General features: G+C 31.5%; 1 protein-coding gene across 1 annotated transcript in view; it reads left to right on the top strand.

Moving 5' to 3' along the window:
• LOC143064335 (endoprotease bli-4-like) overlaps positions 1-24,266 on the top strand; it is a 32,076-nt gene extending 7,810 nt beyond the window's left edge. The window contains exons 7-15 of the mRNA XM_076237100.1: positions 68-342; positions 1,666-1,755; positions 3,418-3,456; positions 4,996-5,034; positions 6,094-6,228; positions 9,957-10,124; positions 11,096-11,236; positions 11,865-12,032; positions 24,099-24,266. Of these exons, the coding sequence (XP_076093215.1) occupies positions 68-342; positions 1,666-1,755; positions 3,418-3,456; positions 4,996-5,034; positions 6,094-6,228; positions 9,957-10,124; positions 11,096-11,236; positions 11,865-12,032; positions 24,099-24,208 (1,165 nt within the window). The 3' untranslated portion in view covers positions 24,209-24,266. The remainder of the gene's footprint in view (positions 1-67; positions 343-1,665; positions 1,756-3,417; positions 3,457-4,995; positions 5,035-6,093; positions 6,229-9,956; positions 10,125-11,095; positions 11,237-11,864; positions 12,033-24,098) is intronic.
• The last annotated feature ends 213 nt before the right edge of the window (positions 24,267-24,479 follow it).

The following is a 24,479-nucleotide window of genomic DNA, read 5'->3' as shown; positions in this document are numbered from 1 at the left end:
TATATATAATTTTTCTATTAAAGATAATACATTACAAATAGCGTAACTTCATTTTTTTGTATTTTAGACTAAATCGTGACTCCATCGTGGTTCAAGTCCCTCAATGCTCTGTTTCTTATATAGAACATGTCGAAGTATCATTAAAAGTAAACCATCGACATGCGGGACAGATAAAATGGGTTCTTGTATCTCCACATGGCACAAAATCTACAATTCTTCCTGGCAGAGGTCTTGATCCTACTACTGAAATGGACATAACTGTCTTAACTGTTCAACTATGGGGAGAAAATCCAATTGGATACTGGACATTAGAACCCACAGCTGTGTTCGGTAAAAGTCTTGGTAGGTTTATTGTAATACTTGAAATAAGAAATATCACTTCTGTGTAGACATGAATTATTATTGATATGGTCATAATTATAAATTAACAAACTTGGCTATATTCAACAAAACATTTCACAATGTTGTGTTCTACAACGCTCGTAACTATCTTTTTTTCATTATTATTTATTATTTCAATTAATAGTTCACTTATGACACTGTTGTAGAAGAAACATGCGTCTTGCGTTAAAATTTTTAAACTTGGTTTCTATGTTTTAGATATTACCTGTTTTCAAATTCATGGGTTTGATCATAAAAAAAAACTATTTTTTAAAGTAAACATAGTAGCCGCACTTTGCATTCTTTATTTTTGTTCTAAACTTCGACTACAGTCGATTACTGGATTGTGTCGTTGAAATATATAACCAAGTGTAAATTTATCACGTTTATCAAAAAATCAGTGTTAAGTAAAATATTGCAAAATAAATTATGAAAGGAAATAACCATGAACCTGATTTCTTTTATATTAATGTCTCAGTAGAACAATGGCCAAAATAAGTGTGCAAATCCCAAATCTGCAAGATCAATGCAGTCATTAGTACCGATAATAACTATACATTAAAACATATTTAATAACTATAAACAACACTGGGTCGCTGCCACTGCAGGTGGCGTTTCGTCCTCGAAGGAATCACCAGCGCAGTAGTCAGCATGTCCATGCTGACATGAATATCAGTTTTATGGTCATTTCAATAAAGTTACTGTTCGCAAAAATATGAATTTTTCGAAATACTCAGTTTTTTCTTATCCCAGGCATAGATTACCTTGGCCGTTTATGGCACAACTTTGGGAATTTTGGGTCCTCAATGCTCTTCAATTCATACTTGATTGGCTTTCAAAATGTTTTGATCGGAGCGTCACTGATAAGTCTAATGTAGACGAAACGCGCGTCTGGCGTATCAAATTATATGCTTCAAAATTGGTAATCTGTTTCATAGACGACAAAATGAAATTCTAAAGCATAAAAGCTTTTCTATATAAACCTTTGTAAAGGTATTATGCGGGTCCTGTCATCTCAAATGACGGATCGTTTAAGGTAGAAAACGATTAAAATTTACAATTAAATGAAGGAAAGTATTTGAGTTTCTTTTAAGTATATTTTGTTATTGATTCAAAAACAATAAACTTAGTCGAAGTTTTGGTTTGCTTCAACATTTATCATAGAAAGAAAATGAACGTGGATCAAATAAGAATGACTATACTTTTAATCAGTTAGACCCGTTTTGTTTTGTTTTGTTTTGTTTTTATTACATTTTAGTTTAAAAAGAATTTATTAATTTCTAGGTTACGGAACTGTAGAATCAGCAAGCCTATTGATACATGGATATGCGTGTCGAAGTTCTGTAGACGAATGTCTACCACCTGCTGAACAAGGTAAATGAACTGTCTATATCAGTGTCAATACTTATATTTCGTTACATAAATATATACTCCCTTTATTTGATTTCTGATATATAAATGAGTCAAATTGGAAATATTTCGCATGCCGATTTCATGTAGCAAAATACTAAACCCAGACAATTGAAATCCTCTATCGGTATACTTGCACACAAAATTCAATGTTCCAAGAAAAATTAAGTGAAAACAAATAACAAACATTCAAACACAAGGATTGCACCACGCATTAGAAAATGTTTCGAAACGATACTCAATAGCAATCGTCCGTTTTTCACTTATGAGTCTAAAAATGAGTTTCTTCCATTTAATAATGCCAAGGGATATTATCTTTTCTTGTTTTGGTCAGATATTAGGAATCCACTAGTTTTATCCATGTAGAGCAAACAAATACTTTGCCTGTTAACCTATATTTCTGTTCATAATTTGATTAGTTTATTTTGGATCTATGAGTTTGACTGTACCTCTGGTGTATTTCACCCCATCTTTTGATTACATATAATATAAATAGCCATTTTATAAAAATCCTTATTACTCTTTCATAGTTTTTTTTATGAAATTATGGCAATTTAAAAAAAATTTAAAGTCTAGAGAGAATCATTTCCTGCCAAATTTTTAATTGATTATATCTCAACAAGGACACGGACTTTTTCTGCTTTTTAAATTCATTATTTCGTGCTTATCAATTTACAGCATATATTTTTCAAACTTATATTTAAACAGAGCAGCGAAAATCATTAAGAGCAAAATCATACCTTGAAGAAAAATGTTTTTATCTCTATTTCGAGACTCATAGCTAGCTTTACAAAAAAATATGTCAAAAATCAAAATATACAAATAAAAAGGACGTAATAAAACCAAGAGTAAATAAACTCATCATAGGCATCAGTATTAAATGTTGCATGCCAGACTCACCTTTCGTCTCCAAAGGCTCGTCAGTAGAATAATATGATGAGTGTATTTTAAAATGAAAATTTAAGAAAAAGAAAAAATATTTCTCCCCTGAATTTTGATTGCACAGACTTTTTTAAACAATGAATATTAGGACTAGAACTTGTGGTATGCTTTTTAACAATTTAAATGAGAAAATAAACAAAACCCCCACCAAAGAAGTTGTATATGGACTTCATTATCAGGGCCTGCCCATGACAGAAAAATGAGACAATGAATTAATGACAAACAAAACTACATAAGAATTATGTTCTCCATTACAAAATTTACCGACACCGTGTGTTTGTGTTTCAACCGACTAGCGACATTGTTTGACGTATTTTATCTAGACATTACAGAGTGTCGCCAGATTTGAAATTTTACAGATTTTATCTTACTCCTAATCGTCAAAAAGAATTAAACAATAACGAATAATACATGGTCCAGTAATTGTACATAATTTATATATGCATTCTTTCAATCTCCTATAGGAGGAAATAAAGTATGATGATTTAAGTTTGACGTTTGCACAAACCTTCCCCATTGCTTGTCAAGACATTATGTCACAATCCTAAAACTCCCAATAACACATTCTAATAATAAAGAATGTATGAAACAAATTAAAAGAATGTTGAATTATAAAATTAGGAATTATGCAATTAGGATTTGTTATGAACTATATGATTAATCATATCATTGATTGTTTTGTAGATCGACCATCACCAACAGTTAGATCTCTGCCAGAGCAAGGTATCACTTTATAAATAGTTAACCGTGGTGTTTATCTGCTTCATCTTTGTAATATTTCTGTTTACAAAAGATAACTTTTCATTTTAACTTCTAGTATAAATAAGGAAAATGCAACTTTCGAGCAAGGTTTTGCCTACATATACTATTAAGTTTATATGCATTCTCATGGATTTTTCATTATTATGAAACGAAACTGTAACTAGTTTACATGCCACTTGCACATATTAAAGCACCAAACACACATATTTTAGGGGCTTGATTTTTTTCTCTCTCTTTTTTAACTTAAATGTTAACATTTTCAAAATTAAATTAAAAAAAAAGGATTTATTAAATTAAAAATAATTTCCGATAAAAACAAGCCTTTTTTAAATCCAATATTGATACAAGCAACGAATTTTCAGTAATATAGAATAAAACATTTTATTACAAACAAAACTCTCTTAAAAGGTAAAAGATCGGTCTGAAAGAAAGAACATTCCATCATCATATATTTAGTACCGATGTTTAGTTGCAATCAAATGTGGAATATATTATAAAGGCATACATTTTTATGATACTTCATGATCTCTTTTAAGTAGGGGTGCAGCGGAGTAGTATATAAGATAACATGATACTTGCTTGAAATTCGTGTGTTCAACAGAAAAGTTCCCTTTTGCATGTCGATTGAAATTGATAAATTTTCTCCACGTCTATATCTGTGAATATAAATTTGGAAAAAGATCCGATTTATTTCATGCATTAGTCAAAATAAAAATACTAAGGCTTTTCCAACTTATGAATAGATTACCTTAGCTGTGTTTGGCAAAATGTTTAGGAAATTTGGTCCTCAATGCTCTTCAACCTCTTACTTTATTTGGCCTTTTTGACTTTTTTGGATTCGAGCGTCACTGATGAGTCTTTTGAATCCAAGGGTGGAGATGAGGGGGACTACGTGGATAGTGAAGATGGTGTCTGTAACACAGTTACAAAACGCAAACGTTAACGGATAAATGTTTTATACCAATTACAAAAACGTAATAATTGCCTTTACCCATTATCTTACTTACTTCAGGGCAAATGTTCACCATCTAACACCATCTAAACGTCGATGGTATATCTGCATTAAATTAATTTATAAATGTGATAAACAGTGTCCACGTGACATTAATTGACATTGACGCCAACAATGTCATTCTTGTCACTTACTATAACACACAGCGTAGTAAATTCATTCGTTAAACATAACCGCTTTGAAGAAGCGGCCAATTTTTTATAAAAAGGTCTTGTAAGATAAGTAACGTTTTATGGTATATAAAACTATGCAATACAAAAATAAATCAAATGAAATGGTCTTGACTTTCTCATCAACTAGAACTGTTTAAAATCATGACACTGCTGCTCTTAAATACTTCAATGTATATTTTTAGAGAGTTTATAACTAAAACCAACTGTAATTGCAATCATTTTATACTCGTATCATTGTATCTGGAAGTATATCATAGAACACAAATGAGTGAACAACAAAACTTTTAAAAATTTTGAACATTTTTTTTTTTGCAGTTGATAGAACACAAGATGTGGGTTCTTCATTAATGACAGGTAAGTAATTATTCATGTTCAAATACTCAAAATTATTATTATATGTCTTAATTTCTGTATACGATTAACATTAAAATATTTTAATCTTTTTTCTGGTAAAGTGTATAATATGCAAATTGTTCTCAAATAACTGCTTAATTAGTTATCAAAGGTACCAGGATTATAATTTAATACGCCAGACGCGCGTTTCGTCTACATAAGACTTATCAGTGACACAACCAAAGGGACATATTAATGTATATGATACAAAGTTAAAAGAAAAATTGAAAATGTTTCTAAAAAAAGTTTCAATATACCACGAGTATAAGTAGACTTTCTTTTATGAAAGCATCCTGTATCGAATCAAATCTTCAAAAATGCACTGCTATTGCATCATTGTTTTTTCTGTGCTTTAAATCGCCGATATTTTTCTGTGTGCCTTGACTGTAAGTATAGTACATCTAATAAGAACATAGGCCACCGCACTGCACAAGTGCGAGATAAAACCTTGATGAAAGAAAAAACCTGTATTGGAAGTTAAATTGTAATAATTGATAGTTAAAGAACAAATGAAATACACCAAATTATTTTAAATCTGTTATCGAAAAGTTACCTTAACAAATAGGAACGCATGGAAAATATAAATCATTAAAACATCGCTATATCATACATGCTGCACGGTTCCATGTCGATTGTTTATCAATACTATTATCCGGTAAACTTCGACATTGAAAAAGCTTGCGATCAACAATAACTGAATAAAAATATAATTTGTCGATAATATGTTTCACATTCGTATTAGATGCAAAAAGCGCGAATATAGGCCTTACTAGTAGTTTGCAATATATGCAGTAGTTCAAAAATTTCATGAACATTAATTTTACAAGAAACTCATTTCAAATAATTTTCAACGGCATGCCTTCAAGTGAGTTTGAATAATATGAAACAGTGCACTACATATAAGATTCATTGTATAATTCACGTACACTAATGTTTTTACAATATTCCATCACATTTAGATACACTTTTCAAGCAAAGATGAATAACATCAAGAATTCCATTAATATTGTTTAATTACAGGAAGGAGATCTGGTGAATGTCCATCTCATTTAACACCAAGCTGTGTTGAACAGTGTTCCTCTGACAGCGATTGTTTATACTATCAAACGTGTTGTCACAACGGATGTGGGCATACATGTGAGATTTCTAGAACACGTAAGTACCAGGAGGAACATCTGTTCATTCGATTAATGATTTTTGATTGGGGTATATTGGAACTTAGAGTCAATTCCGTTGTGATCATCCTTCTCATGCATTTGCATTAAGAGCAAACTATACAGTAAGAGGGGATTTTTGTAGAATTAGTTTGAACACAAGTTTGGTAATGGCGTCAATAACGTGATATTTTATACTCTTTACGAATGGATGAAGGCTGTGAGGTCGTTGATACAAATCAGAATTATGAAACTGAATGGGTCTTTCAATAACCATGTTACGTCAGTCTTTAAATACCCAAATGTCACAAAACAATTGTCCTAACTCGATGACAAATATGTAATTGCTGTCCCCGCAGATAAAGTCCCAAACAACATCGTTTTTGTGTGTAAATTAGAATACATAAACTGCTTGATAAATGAATTAGTATTGAAAATTCACTTGGAAACTTAACATATGCCCTCCCGACACTTACCAACGAGGAAATCCTGGATAATTACAAGTCTGTTCTATGTTTCTTTGGAAATTCAACCAAAGATGACGAACTGGATCTTCATTCACTGCATAGAATACATAAAATACATAAGTGTTCTTACAAAACAACAGTATATTGCTGGGTCTTCCAAATACTCCACGAAACTTCTTCCTAAATTACTATCATCTATTTTTTTCTGCAATCAAAGCCAGGCTTCAAAGTTATTGTGAGACTGTCTATTCTAGAGGTCGCGTGAATCAGATGGTGATACAATCGAAGACTCTTTCATTTGGCAAAAGTATTTAAACATTACTTTTTTCTACACTTTAGACAAGAATTCCCAATTCCAAACTAGAAGACAAATTGAAAGTGTTGTTATTGCTTTGTTTCATAAAAAGAATGGCCAACGTAGATACAAGTATCTTATTTTAAGGAGGGAGGAATCCTACTTTGTAAAGAATCACTCCGATTCAAAAATGAAATTTTCTGTAACTGACATTATCACGAAGCTTGATTTCTTGATTGAAAAGAGAGGACGTGTTTTTCAACAGACTGTCGGTTTTCCCATGGGAACCAATTGTGTACCTCTTCTTGCTGACTTGTTCCCTTATTTCTATGAGGCTGACTTCATACCGGAACTTCTTAGGAAGAAAGATAAGAAGTTAGCAATATCCCTTAAATTTACTCTCCGCTATATAGATTATGTTCTCTCATTAAATAATTCAAACTTTAGTGACTTTGTTAAACCCATCGAATTATGGATAAAGGATACAACAGATACAGTTAAGTCTGCCTCATATCTTGACTTACATCTAGCAATTGACAATTAGGGTCGGTTAAAAACAAAAGTTTACGACAAAAGAGATAATTTCAGCTTCCCAATCGTGAACTTTCAATTTCAACATTCCAGCAGCAGTATATATTTCCCACTTAATACGATATTCCCAGGCTTATATTTCCTATCATGATTTCCTTGATGGAGGGTTGCTGCTTACAAGGATGCTATTTATCCAAGAATTCCAAATGATGAAGTTGAAATCATCCATTAGTAAATTTAACGGACACGATCACGAGCTGGTTGACCGTTTCACAGATGATATCGGATATGTTCCTTATGTCGTAACTACAATCCCCTTCCCTGTTCAAGAATGTGACCTACCGAAATTAGACTCTTTATCGGGTTTTCAATTACATGAGCAACACGACGGGGGCTACATGTGGAGCAGGATCTGTTTACCTTTCCGGAGCACACGAGATTACCTCCATTTTTTGTTGGGCTTCGTGTTGATTAGTATTAAGTTTTCTATGTTGTGTCTTGAGTACTATTATTTTACATTTTGTTTTTTCTTTGTTAGCCATGGCGTTGTCAGTTAACGTTCGATCTATGAGTTTGACTGTGTCTCTGGTATCTCTCGCCTCTCTCTCTTTCGCGAAGTGAAACTTTAACATATTGGGAAAAGATGCATTTTCTACTGATTTTGATAACTCAGACCGAACACAAGAAAATGAGACAAAAACTTGTGATTTTCTTTTAAATAAGATAAATGTGATACAAATCAATTATTTCCAAAGAATAAGTGAACTTTCAAATGTTTTGTGTGGAATCATATTTCTTTCAATTTGCAGATTTCAATTTAAATTCTTATTATTTTTTTCACATGCGTCGTAAGCATCATGTGATATGAACCTTTTTACGAAGAGTGATGTAACTTCTGTAATTTTTCGGCCATTGCATTATCTAAATAGATGTTTAAGTCGAGCACTAACAAATCCAGCCGATGAACGCTTTTCATAGGAAAAGCGAAGAATGGAAGGTTCTTAAACCAGTGTATCAACTTTCATCTTAGAAACATGTCATGTAGAACAAAATGTAATAAAAATTACAATAAACTCTAATTTATTTTTATAAAAAGCATACATACATGTAGCAAATTACCAAATTCACAACAAATTATCAAAACATACATTTGTAAAATCTTAAAATGTCATCACGACATGAAATTTAATTGCTTAACCCCTAAATTCAACCCTGCATTAAAAACTATTACATAAACCTGGGGAAATGTATATTCGAAAAGAACTTCAAACAAACCGAAATAACGTGGTATAAACATAGAGGCGATATTGATAGTTTTCTTAATCAAATAATTTATAACATTTTATGCGAGTTAAAACCTAAATAAACGAACACATAAACTTGCAATTTTATTATATATTTGTTGTATTGTGATTATTCTATCAGAATTACTATTTAAAAAGAAAAAACATCTTTTTTGTCATTAGCTCAATTTCACAATGGTCTTCATCGATAAATTGAATATGCATCAAATATTGCTTGCACAAAGAATTTGGACACGCAAATAAGAAAGACTGATCTAAAAGCTAGCTAAGCTACGGTGGTGGCAGTTATAAGTTGGATATTGTCGCTTCAGAAATCAGGAGAAAAACAATATTATTAGGCTTCATGAAGTCTAATCCTCAATTTAATTCAAATTGGCATGATTTGGGAGAGACATGTACTTAAACTCATTATGTCGACACAAGGAGGAATCACTTGTCACGAAATAATGAAAGTTTTCACCAGTAGCCCTTGTTGTTGAAAGATATTCACCAAATTTTAATATATCACGGTTTAGATTTTCATTTCTATTTAATTCATAAACATCTCAATGTCTGTTTCATTGTATTTTACTTAAAGGTCAAACATCATGGTCACATGACATTCATTTAAAAAAGCGACACCTCGTAGTAAGGCAATACACCTTCATCCAATCATACGTATATGTAAAATAGATTTATATCAGAGAAAGTTAATTATGAATTATTACACCATTTTTTTGCTTAGCTTTTTATTGTGTATTCAAACTATACACATAGAGCGTGTCCCACTTTCGTTTTGTTTTAATTGTTTACGTATAATATATAAAACCAGGAACCACTTGTCATGAAATAATGAAAGTTTTCACCCGTAGCCCCTGTTGTTGAAAAATATTTCACTTTTAATATATCACTGTTTAGATTTTCATTTCTATTCACTACGTTAATATCTTAATGTCAGGTTCATTTTTTTTTCTATTTAAAGATCAAATATCATGGTCACATGACATTCACTTTAAAAGCGACATCCCACAGTAAGGCAATACACCTTCATCCAATCATACGTATATGTAAAATAGATTTATATCAGAGAAAATTAATTATCATGTATTAATGACAACTTTAATATTTCATGGCCAAATGTCTCTGTTTTAAGAACAAGGATTTTGGACTAATTGGAACCAATGGTCAAGATGCTCGGTAACATGTGGACGAGGATATCGAAGCCGGAGTAGACGATGCCATTCAGGACACTGTTCAGGCGAACGTTCTGAAACAAGACGATGCAACAATCAGGAATGTCAAACTCAAGTACAATATAATGGTAAGGTTCATAATTTACGGAAGCAACAAATTAAGAAGAGGACAAGTTTTTTTTTAATCCCACCATAAGTGTGTCCCATGTCAAAAAAGAGGCTAATGATACCAAATGGCCATTCAAACTCATATGTCAGAAAACAAAATATAAAAATAATCACAAACAAACAACAGTACATGAAAGATAAAAAGAATGAGCACAAATTTAAATTTCAAAATTATACCTTAATGATGTTTCATAAGGTCGGTATCGTCTACGAAAAAGTCACTTTCCCGAGTTTGTTGTATAGCTACAGAGAAAAATATACCAGTTACAGTTTTATCTTATATAGTTCTCCTTTTAGTTTCCAACAAAGTTTAAGGGAGTATATAACTTATTCAAACAGTTATAGCAATCATAATATGCTCACAACTGTGTATCTATAGACATATCAAAGAACACAAGTGATTGAATAAGACATTTTGAGCTTTGAAAAACAATTCAAATCTGATAGAAAACCAGATGTCATCTCTTCATCAGGGACAGGTATGTAATTGATCAAAATGACGTAAAATCATTCATTCGTAAATACTCACAATTCATCAATATGTCAACTTTCATTATACGATTCATTTTTGAATGTTTTTTTTTCTATTGTTTGGTTTGATGTATAATTTGATAACTTGAAATCGATATTTGTTGTAAGATTTTTGCAAATAGTATCTACAAAAGAATCATAGGCATTTATAAATATGCATGCTTGATAACTTGAAATCGATATTTGTTGTAAGATTTTTGCAAATAGTATCTACAAAAGAATCATAGGCATTTATAAATATGCATGCCTGTCAGTGGACTTTATATTATATAAAATAATGCACAACATATAAGAATCGTAGTATAATTCACGTAAACTCATCATGCTTAAATAATCGATTACAATGGTCGAGACACTCAAGTAGGTATGAAAGTGTCCCTAAATTTTGAAATCTTTACAGGAAGGAGATCTGGTGTATGTCCACCTCAAAATGAGTTAACAAGCAGATGTATGGAACAGTGTTCTTATGACTCAGAGTGTTCCGTAAATCAAAAATGTTGTTTAAACGGATGTGGGAAAACATGTGAGATGTCAAGAACATGTGAGTACCAGAAAAAAATAAACTATTCATAGTAATAGAATCATTTCTCTAGTTAGCTATCTCATATTAATTAATGTTGTAAACGGTATACATTCCAATTTAGTCAACAATAATTTATATGAATGAAACACCAACGAACAAACTTATAACTTGGTTTTAACCTAATCTGCAATATTGACCAAAGACGACCTGAAATTTCGTTTACACCATTTAAGATTTTTGCTTAGCTTTTTTTGTTTATTAAAACTATACACCCAGAGCGTGTCCACATTCGTTTTTTATAATTATTACGTATAATATATAAAACCAGGAACCACTTGTCATGAAATAATGAAATTTTCACCCGTAGCCCCTGTTGTTGAAAAATATTTCACTTTTAATAAATCACTGTTTAGATTTTCATTTCTATTTACTACATTAATATCTTAATGTCAGGTTTATTTTTTTTTACTTAAAGGTCAAATATCTTGGTCACATGAGATTCACTTAAACAGCAACACCCTATAGTAAAGCAATACACCTTGATCCAATCATACGTATATGTAGAGTAGATTTATATCAGAGAAATTTAATTATCATGTATTAATGACAACATTAATATTTCATGGCCAAATGTCTCTGTTTTAAGATCAAGGATCTTTGACCAATTGGAACCAATGGTCAAGATGCTCGGTAACATGTGGACAAGGAACTCAAAGTCGGCGTAGACAATGCCATTCAGGACACTGTTCAGGCGAACGTTCTGAAAGAAGACAATGCAACAATCAGGAATGTCAAACTGAAGTACAATATAATGGTAAGGTTCATAATTTACAAAAGCAACAAATTAAGAAGAGGACAAGTTTTTTTTTAATCCCATCATAAGTGTGTCCCATGTCATAGAGGAGGCAGACGATACCAAATGGCCATTCAAACTCATATGTCAGAAAACAAAATATATACTGACGACACCATGGCTAAAAAAACCAGACACAAAAACAAACAACAGTACATGAAAGAAAAAAAAGAATGAGCAATTTAAATTTCAAAATTATACTTAAGATTTCTTATCTTTTCCTCGATATTGTTACAGATAAAGGCCTTCAAAGTAGAATATATTGTAAACCTAATTAGGTCTTTCCACTTTTCTGTGGAAAGACCCTATTATTTTTCTTCTGATTATTTTTTTTTTTTTTTTTCTTCTGCCTAATTTTGTTCTTGCGATAAATATTTGTTTCGCAATATGTCGCTTAGATATTTGGTATATGATATCGAACAGTTTATGCGCTTTTGAAATTTACCCTGCGTAACCGAATACTTTTCCTTGTAGGAGTTATCTCCCCAAACACTGTTTTCCTTGTGTCCACTACTCCTTCGCAACCGTAAAAGATTACGACAAATTTATTTTATAAAATTGCTCATTATATCCTTCGCATGATTTGTCCTTTTTTGACCGAAGCGATATGAACGCGTGAGTAATTTCCCCTTATGCATTTGATATAAGTGATATGCATTTCTATCTTGTAAACCATAAGTGATAGAGATCTAGGAACTTTTGATTTGAGGTCCTTGGTGCAAAAAAATGAAAATTAGGTTAAAGTCAAAGGTCAAGGTCATATTCTAATTTTTGAATTTGGCTTATTTCCACTCATTTCCAAAAACCGTATAAGATATCCACAAATTATTTTTTTCTAAATTGTTCGTTGCGACATGTCGTAACACGTAAATTTTGATTGCAAAGGTACGTTGAACGTAAAAGGGAGTTTTCTCCCCTCTTGTATTTCAAAATACCCGTATGGTGATATAACTCATTAACCAAATATAATTAAGACCTATGGTCTTTTGATTTGAGGTCCTTGGTTTATGACCTTGAAATTGATCTAAAGGTCACAGCTAAATTTGACGTTCTAGATTTAGACCTTTGCTTTTACCTCATATGTATACATGATAAAGCCATGAGACTTTTGGCAAAAGGTATCAAACCATTTAACCTTGAAAAAACAACCGGAAGTGACCTGTGTGTAAACCGGAAGTAGCTATTTTTTGTACTTTATTAATATAAAGGTATATAGAACCAGATATTTTTGGAATCAGTGTCAATTAAATATTCAAATATTATCGAAAGTAACATTTTTTAGACTGGAAATAACAATTTATCTCCCTTATTTAAAAAATATTATATAGAAACCATATATTGTTGGAATCAGCATACAATAAGCTATCATTTGACGATTGAAATGACACTTTAAACTTAATTTTACAACTTTCATAATAAAATACATTGTTTTTGGTGGAAAGACCTTCAATTGTTCTCTGAACAATTGGTTTTTAATTATTCTAATTTTTCTATTGACAAAACTAAATTTCTTCGGATCGCTATTTGATAATCGTCGACACTTGAACTATTGACGTCATACAACCATAACTTTTCCTTTATGACGTCTGAATTTTTTTGTTGTGACGTCAACATTTTAACGGAACCTATGTGATAATTTCGGACAAATATCGATGAGATGTATGCTTTTACAACACTTTCTGTTTGTAATCTTGAATAGTTTTCTCATTCAATTTATATGCGATTTATTATCAGTTCAATGGAGCTTTCGATGATTCCTTTGTATTAGCACAGTTCTTACTTCCTTGTGCATTTCACATTAAAATATTATTCAAATATAACGTAACGGTACCCAAATTGCACCGAGTACCCAAATTGCACCTATTTAGCAAAAATAGCAGCGGAAATCTTACAAGATTTCCTAGAGACTAAACAATTTGCATTTTTATGACTTGATACTATGCACGCCTGTCAACATAGGTAAACATATTTAGATATTCACAAAACGTTCACAATATTTATCAACAGATGAAGTGTTTACTGGGAAAGCAAAATGTACCGAAACGTCGCCATGCGACGTCATCAAAACGTCATCTTTTTAAAATTAGCAAATACAATGTGTTTCAAGTATTCATCTCTTAAAAAATGAAGAGTAAGCATGGAAAAATATCCAATTGTTCAAAATATTTGAAAAAACTAAACAAAAGCTCTGTTTTTCGACTTTTGACGATGGAAATTTAAGCACGAATGCAATTTGGGTACTCCTCATAACAGAATCATTGATGGTTTGGAGGTTAGTTCAGACCAATTTTTTTATGATTCCATATGGATTGAAAATTAAATTGGTGTACCAATATAATAAAGAAGGATACGCCTACAAAATAAACACAATTTGAAATTTTTTCTCTTGATCATAAAAAGACGTAGGTGGAAAAACTGTCAAAATAGGTGCAATTTGGGTACCGTCACGTTATATCTTAAAGTAGATTGGGTGTCTTCCTCCATCTTGGAATTGGAATTACCAGAAGACAAGGTCTAGATCGTTAATAGAATGTGAAAATTTTAAGAGTTGTAGGTAATTCATGTGTAAGAACTTCCACTTCAATATAGAAAATGACATGTTTTATCATATTTATGGATGTATTTTACAAAAAACAGAAAACTTTTGTTTGATCAATTTTTTCCCAATTTTGCCACATAAGGGAAGGCGACTCAAATGCAAGGGAGGATAATTCAGATTGAGGTACTTTTACAATAGAATGTATTAGGAATTTACCTATTTTATAATGTAGCAAAAAATACGGGTCCGGTGACCCCATTGTTTCTTTTTCTTAACTGATAGCATACTATTAAAGCCATCTTCTCATATGTTATCTCAAATTTTATGGTGTAGATTACGGTTTATTGCAGAAAATTGGGTTTTCCATGCATAATCTATACAAAATTTGTCAATTTTGAACACGGTATAGCTCGAAAATAAGCCCGTTGACCCATTCTTTTTATTATTATTTTTTTAAAAGCATGATATAAACTACATTTTGGCAAATTATTAAAAAATTCTATGGATTATAATTCAGACACCCCATCTACCTTAACTGCAATGTACAATTTGATACTTATAGCTTATACAGCTCAAAGAAATTTTTACAATACGGTTTTGTTCAATCAATCGAATAGTTCGAGTCCTTTTGTGTTGTTCTGAGGAGCATTTATTTCCTAATACTAGAAATGAAATAAGGTCAACCATTTTTTGATTTAGGCTAAACAAAAAAATAAAATATACTTTTGTATGGGAATAAAACACAATTATGTGTAACCAGAATGAAAAATGGTCTTTTATACACGTATGGATTCTTTAGATCAGTATTTGCTCCACCCGTTCTCCTTTTTTAACAGCTATGTTTAATACGAATTATTTCAATATTCGCACATACATGAACGCAATGTCCTCCTTTTTCTTCCAGGCTTTCCTAGCTACCCCGTCATATTTTTTTCATTTTTCATTTCATCCATTTTACGAAGGTCTTTCTCCTAGAGTTGAGCATGCTTCAAATAATTGTCTCTGTATTTATAATAACCTACCGTTCAATTAACCAATCTTTTTCTTTAGTTGAATATGAAAGAATACTAACAATTCTGTTTTAAAAAGTTCTATTTTATCGAAACGATTAAATCCATACGCTACATGTTTTTATCGCATTTTTGATAAACATTGAATACAATTTTTATCTTCCTCGATCTGAAATTATCGGGGTGTGCACACAATAAATTGACACATTAACAACTCCCGAGTCTGTAAAATTTAATATATATAAATCCATGTTAACAATTTATATATATTAAATTTTACAGACTCGGGAGTTGTTAATGTGTCAATTTATTGTGCATGTATCCCAAATGCGATTGTTCCAGACAAATCTACTGTATGTGTTCAAGATATAGTAAGCAAGTCACTATTTGATTGACATATTGAAATAATTAATTGTCAGTTGTCATCTCATATTAACATGATTAAGGTGGATAGGGACTTTTCGACTGCGCATAATTTCTTGCATGAATTACCATTCACACGAAAAGTTTGTGTCGTAAATTCACTATTATTTTTTTTAAATAATTTGATTGGTTAAAAATGTTAAATGTTTGTCCTTGACCACTAAAAAATTACTATCGTTAATATGTGTATCTGTGAAAGACTCAAAATGACATTTCACCCAATTTCACCATTTTCCGCCAAAATTTTGGGTTCTAGGCAAAATATTTATTTTTCCTTATCGGTGACCTATGTTTCTATGTGCTCATTCATTAAAGCTATATTTCAGCTTTTTATATTACAGTTTTGGACCAAGTGTCAAATAACGTTTTTTGATATTCCGATAAAAAATATGTCAACACCTCTATTTTCCCTATCATTTCATTGAAAAACGGTCCCTTTTACATACCTCTTTAAAAGTAATATTTTGAGCTTAAATGGTCCGGGACCCCCTATTTTTTTCGACCAATTTGGTTCACTCTCTGTAAAGATTAAAATAACAAAAAATACGACACTCCTGATAGAAAATTCGAAAAAGCCCGAGCCACCTTAAACGTTACACTTCCCGTGCATAAAATATGCTAGTGCGAAAAGGAGTGCTTTATTTTTAACTTCTATAACATTTGATGAATACATATTAGAAAACTACTTAAACATCTCACAGTCTATGTTGATAGTGAATCGGGTTTTCCTGAATTATAGATTCTAGGTACTGACGTTGTTTATCATCTGAATAACGTTGAATGGTATTTTTTTATTTTGTCTTTGTAAAATATCATCATATTTTTCAGTTTAGTCTATTTTTGGTAATTTCCATTTGTCGATGCTAGGTACTTATACATCCCGTCATTTTGTAATTGTGGAATGCTAAATTTGTGTATTCATGTCTTTCATTTTTGCCCATGTGCTTTATTTATATGACCTCATCATAAGCACCAGGATTAAAATTATGTCTTTGAGCCAGACACGCGTTTCGTATACAAAAGACTCATCAGTGACGCTCAAATAAAACAAAAATAAAGTATGCAGTTGAAGAGCATAATATATATTTTGTATGAAGCTGTGGAAGAACCTTGAACTTTTAACACGTTGAATCGTGATGGTACTACGGACCATCATAATCACGCTGACGGCAAGTATTTGACGTTGAAATGCGTTCCTTTGTTTTTCTGTTATAGTTATTTATTGCATAAACTTTGTTGTACATATTTTTATGTTCATATGTCGATGTGGAAGTCAATTTGTTTGTAAGAAGCAGCTTTTCTGATTTTTAGTACATCGAGAGTGTGCAGCAAAACCAACTAGAACGATTTCTGATTTAGTATAAAACTTTAAGTAAGGACATGCATCATTTAATAATATTCTTGTATTTCAAATGTTGCAAAAACCAAGTAATGTGATATTCATTTAGGTGTAAAACCACCATTGCTTTCCCCTATTAGTCTTTGTGAAATTTGCACTTTCAAAAAATTGTTCAGAACTAATCTTTGTTTCAAATAAAGAAAAACTTGGAATGAGTAAAGTTTTATACTTTTCAGTACTATAGAAAAAAATCACATAACGTTTCATGCATATAAGAAAATAAGCATCACTGGAAGTTTACCAATCAACTTTTCATCTCCTTTTTAACTGTGTACACACTTTAGTATCCATGTAACCTCAAGTTTCCAAAATATTCTATAGAAACCCTCCGGCCGACGGGGTTTCTTATCCAGACACACCTGTCCCTCGGTGTATAACTATTACATATACAGGAGTGTTATTATATTATATATCAAATACCATAATTACAAACCTGATCTTGATCAATATCAAAACAAAATTAAAATTACCTGTGACGTCACTGTATCGGTATCATCGTGTGACAATGCAGGTTTTTTTGGTGATGTGTTATGTGCTGTTCTAGAGTTTTTCTTACGTGTTCGTTTTAATTATGTGGTTATTCCCCACTTCGTTTTGGCACAACTGTTTGTATTTTGGCTCATCGGTGCTCTTCATCTTTGAACATTTTCGCATTCTTTACTATTTTGATCTGGGCGTCGATGGTGGGTCTTATGTAGACGAAGCATGATAAAAATTAGCATGTCAAAATGTCCTATTTTAATGTTTATTTGTGTATTTTTCTGTCCGTTATGTTCTTGTATTTATTAGAGATTTCCAATAAAATGACTTTACTCGACATAACCGACCTAACTCAACGTATTTCGTCCTACTGCATTGACGCATGACGGAGGGGAGCATACACTGCATGCATGTTTTGCTCTTTGAACACGCATTGTTTGCTGGAATATACCGTCAGTAAAAATCAACCCCAACTAATTGTTTTACTCTTTAAATATTTTGTCATTAAACTTTGAATGATTTTATTGACACAAATAATATAATGGAACAAGTAAATTAGCAACTCGTAACCAAACACACCCATCATTTCTTGTCATTTCACTTGACCCATATTTTAGTTCTTCTCAAATTATGAATTTTAAAAACTACCAAGACGAAATTTAGCATGCAAATATTAAAATAACGAATTCCGAAGCAAGAAGGTTGCCTTTTTATTGTTTGAAAAAGATTAAACGTTGAAAGTAGATTCCAACACACCCGAATGTAAAAGGTGTACTCGACTTTTAAAACAAAATAATATTTTTCTATATTGATATGGGCAGAAATTCATATCAATGATATATTTTTCAAAAGTACTTTTTCGTCTTTACCTATACCAAATTATGGGGCGAGGTTTTTGTTTAAGTATACCTAAACTTGCATCCGAGGATACAGGGGTAGAGGGCGTACTCCCCCTTTTCGATCGCTAAATAAGTTTTAAAATCCATATCATTTTTAACGTATAATTGTCCAAATTGTTTTTTGCATCGCTCCGCTCGTCAGTATAAATTCAATTATAGAAAACTACACCCTGTTTCAAATATCTTGGATCCGGCCATGATCACAAATTGTATTGCACGAAAAAAAAACCTTAAATGATTGTCGTTTGACTTTGATAAATACTTTTTAAAAACAACAATGTCTGAACATTAGGCAGCAACCATTTGATTTTCGGGGGGGGGGGGGGGGGGGCTATGGTTTTTTTTTCTGTACAAACTTTTTTTTTCGCCTGCGGCGAAAAACAATCTATTTTTTTCGCAACAAGTCAAAAACAATTTTTTTCTTTCAATTTTAGCATTACATATAGTGGCAGCTGAGGGTGAAACAAACAATTTTTTTCCCTCAGAATCAAAAACAAATTATTTTTTTCTCCAAAAACTGGAAACAAACTTTTTTTTCCAAAAAAAACCATAGCCCCCCCCCCCAGAAAATCAAATGGTCGCTGCCTTAGGCATCTCGCATGTGATTTAAAAGTTTAAGACTACATACTGAATTGGATTTTTTCCCGTGATTTAGTAGCTCACTGAACACAGACATGTGATACTGACGTGTAATCTAATGGACACATGGGCAATACATAAAATCTGCTAAACAGTTATGACCACTAATGGTCCTACAGATACTCTGTATTTTTGACATGACAAAAGGTCTCGCTTTTCTAGACTGTCTATGAATGTTTTATTCTTAATTTGTGATGTACAAAAAACAAGATGTAGTATGATCGTCAATGAGACAACTCTTCAAAAGAGACCAAATGACACAGAAATTTTGACAACTATAGTCCAACGAAGGGCTTTCAACAATGAGAAAAGTCCATACAGCATAGTCAGCTATAAGAGGCCACAAAATGACAAATGTAAAACAACTAAAACTAACAGCCAAATTAATGTTAAAAAAAATCAACGAAAACACAACAAACGATAAGCACTGAATTAAAGGTTCCTGACTTGGGACAGTCACATCCATACTAGGACAATGGTGTAACAGTACGACATAGTTGATCAATATTATAAACGGGATAATTATTCTTTATTTATTAGTTGTAGTTGTTTTTAAGATAGTGTTCAGCAGCTGTGGATACTATCATTTCGGTACATGGAGCTTATTTTAAAATACTAGAAATGGCTAGCTGTTTTTATGCTTCGTTTCAGTCTCACGAGTCAATCCCTTTCTATCTGTTTTAATTGTGACATGATCATTTGATAAACGATCTCCATTGGCTTTAACTTGGATATTTATAAAAACTATGTATCATAGAGATGCATGCGTAAAATAAGTTCTCGACATAATCTGGCTAAAATATTAGATACGAATTAAGCCTCACGTTATACTTACGACGAAGAAGCCTACAGCTATATATAATACATGTACTTACGACGAAGATTAAGCCTCAAGCTATAGTACTTATGATGATGATGATACTGATGTATGTCTTATATCCAGCGACAAATATTACATATATATTGGGGATGATGAAAATTAATTATAATGATAAATACATATACCTTTTTAAACATGTCCGACAATTAAGAGTCGCATTTTCATATGCTAGGTAACAAGAGAGTGTAACCACTATCAAGACACACTAGTCTTTTTACGAGTAAACCAATACCTGCTCTTGCTCGTGAATGCATCATGCTTGGTGGAGAAGCCGAAAAATACAGTCTTAAAGTCATTCGATCAGGGGGTCCAACAAAATAATTGAATTTGTATTCGAGGCTAGCCTGCTACCAGTCAATCCCATATACAAGTAAAATAATCATGAATATAAAATGTTTGTTTTTTTCAGTCGTGTAACACCTTCACTGGTGATCCTGTCATTGGATCTGTCGCATAGTTGTCACTTATATATATGTATACCTCCAAAGCGAGACAAAAATTGAAACTTAAAATTTTCGCTAACTCAATCCATATATATATGCGATAGCTTTAGAATCTACTTCTAATCGGATGAATACGAGTAAAAAGAAAATTCCCGTAAAGACTGAAGTGACATTATAGTTGTCTCAAAAATGTAACAACAATGTAAATAGACATTCTCATTCACTTTTAATCAGAAATACTTGGGTACAGGATATTTTTAGCCTATTACTATGTACTATGATAAGTTGATAGTTTACTATGATAATCCACAGTGGTCAATGCAGATTATTAATCATCACTTGCTAATCAAGTACACCTTCCAAATTACAATCTATATAACGAATTGGTGTACACATTTATTTACACACATTATTATCAACTACAATTTTCTTTTTTTAATGTTCGTTGACTTTCATTTGAAAGAAAAGTATATGTCAACTATTAAAATTTAAAGAAGTACATGACCTGTATTAATGTGTTTTTTTTTTTTTTTTTAAATATTCACTTCCCGTTGACGTACGTTTTTCCTGTTGAATTTTTTTTTAGAAGTTGTAAATTGAGGAGATTAAGTGCAGAAGAAGAGAACGTTTGAAATGATACTTAATAAAGTATGATGCAATCCCAGTTATCAACTTTAACAGAGACACGTTCTGATTAACATTTTGAGTTCATTTTTTTCTGAAATTACGACAAAATCTATATAAATTAATACCCACGGAAATTAAATATTATAAAACATTAAAAATCGAAAAGAAGAATCTATCTGATAACGACAAACAGAATCAATACAAATATCAAATAATAAAAGGTTCATTAAATTTTGCAAAGATAAGTATATCTGAAAATCAAAGTCATTGTCAAAACCATGAAAGACAACTCAAATGAATCGTATGATAGGTAAAGATACCTATATATACGTGGTCTTATGACAGTGAAGTTTAGGCGGGAATCTCAATAATCACGTGATATATAAAAATCATGATTTCTTTCGTTTTTCATCATCTTAGAAATATTTGATATTGATAATATTTATTATGAATGGATTTCATAGTTTAGGAATGCTTAGTTAAAACTTGAGTAACACATTTAACAAAATTAATTGGTTAGCAATAACCGGTCCCGTTACGTGCGTACGTCGAGTTAGGTACGTATGTCATTTTATTGGAAATCTCTATTAGTACTGTAGTCCTGTCATGTAATGTTAACATTTTAGTGTTATAGTCAACAATGCCATAAAATCGGGAGGTTTGGCTAACTACAAAACCAAGTTCAACCCACCATTTTTATTAGAATGTCTTGTACCAACTCACGAAAATAGCAGTTGCTAACTTATAGTTCGTTTGTTGTGTTGTCGTTTGTTTTGTTTTTTGTTGCACTTCAGTGTTTTTTTTTTTGTTTCGTTGTTTTTCTGTTATAGTTGATGTGTTTACGTGAGTTTTAAAACCCGGACTTGTTTTCTCTCAATCGATTTACGACTTTTGAACAGCGGTATACTCCAGTATACTACAGTTGCCTTTATTTACTGCTATGAAATGTTTTATTTATTATTTACAACTGTCAAATGCCAGGGAATATTTTTTTTGGACCTATTTTCGTATGCATCCGGATGTGACATACTATAATTTGGTGGTATTACACCATTGAGATATATATGAAATTATTATCATAGCAGGATACATACAGATGATACTTAACAGTAAACAGTAATCACATAATCTTAATTTATAAACATGCTTATTGAAGAATGGTGATTCTTATTTCAACCACACATATAAATGGTACCTAATCCCATAAAGTTATTTTGTTGACAATAATGAATGCTAATTCATACAATGACTTTGATAAAAAGAAATAACTCCTTATTTCTTTTTCCGATTTTTCAAATAGCCATCATTGGTCGTAAGACAATCAGAAATCATTCAAAAGACCATTACATTGGAACCCGACGAAATTCATCATATTGCAGCGTCAACAAGGCACTTTAGCGTACCCATCGCATTTACAAGTCCTACTTAAATAGTTAACCAAAAATTAAACATAGTTCTGAATTAAATTATATGCCAGTGCAAGGTACTATTTCTTAAAATATTTCAACGCTGTATATAAACCAAAACTAGGACGAAAACTGTTTATCCGTTCGAATTAGTTATCTTTTTTTTATAGAAATATTATATCTAAAAAATTTATAAACCTTGTATCATACACGATTTTATATGAAAGAAACACATAGTGCGGATCAACTGATTGAAACTCCTAATATTTTTGATTCACCTGGCGCGAAAAATCTCTATTTCACTATTTGGTTCATATTGATTGGTGAAAAAAAATAATTATGATATAAATATTATCATAACCTACATTGGCAAGATGGGTAGCTTTATTTTATTTTAGTTAATATATCTATATTTAATAATAAAAAAAGACACGGGTACATAATGTTCAATAAGTCATTAATAGGATTAATAAATCAAAGATAACCCACGTCTTATAGATTTTATGAAAAGGATATATTTAATAATTTGCAATCGTTGTATATATTTTCCAAACTGTTATTTGAATTAACTTAGGCATGTTTCAAACAACACATACAACATGGGAACGTATATTAGGTTCTATATAAAAACGCATTCCAAAGTAACTAAAGATGTGACGTTACATACGGCACACCAAATCATAACGTTACGTTATGCGCAATAAAGTCATTACATAAATCTCTTGTGTGACTGATATTCCAGGTATATCGTGACATTCAGATTAATATCGAGAAGATTAATGTAAATAAACACTGCCACCACTGCAGTGCATTAAATAAGTTTTTACACACATCCTATTACTTAGTATTGCACAATTAAATCAATTGGCCTTTAATACATCAGCACAATAACGAAAACTAATTATTTTTAAAGCTAGAAGCCACACAAATTAAAAAGTCCAAAACCTATTACAAATGTTTAACAACTGATGGACCCCCTCAGACCATTAGCAAAGCCATACTCTGAATCATGGCTATGCATGGTGTCAACCCACGGTCTAGCGGATTGTGAACACGTGAACGACAAAGATTTGAAATAAATCTTATTTGTCGTTAGATATCTGTCTCATTGAACAATAAATTTATGTTGATATATACATGAAACTATGTAGACTGTCGCTCTCATTCTCTACAACTACTTTTTACAGTGTCTTTAAAGGTTATATAGAACACCAAAATCAATTACACACACACATAATTTTATAAACAATTAAATGTATGAAAATATGTATTTCTCTTTCAGGGTGTTCTGATAGATATATTGGTTGCAGTAGATTAGCCAGAAATAATTACTGCACTATACGGCGTCAGTATATGAACTCTCATTGTCGAAGAACCTGCGATTTGTGTTGATATTGACATTTTTCAACTTAAACCAATTTAATAAAACATGCTTTTAAAACCTTTAAAACTGTTATGAGTTTGACTGTCCCTCTGGTATTTTTCGTCCCTATTTTATGAATCAGGCCTTATGCTTTGAAATTAATTAACATACGATAATTGTACATACATAGCAGGGCTGACCACACACATTGGATTGATGTAATAATAATGGTGAAAATTTCGAAAACACCCCATAAAGGTTGGAAACAAATCTAAACTGTAGGGATTTACAAAGAAAAAC

This window comes from Mytilus galloprovincialis, chromosome 2 (genome assembly GCF_965363235.1).
Source record: "Mytilus galloprovincialis chromosome 2, xbMytGall1.hap1.1, whole genome shotgun sequence".
Classification (NCBI taxonomy): domain Eukaryota; kingdom Metazoa; phylum Mollusca; class Bivalvia; order Mytilida; family Mytilidae; genus Mytilus; species Mytilus galloprovincialis.
Note: the sequence above shows the minus strand (reverse complement) of the source record. Positions and strands in the feature narration are given on the sequence as shown.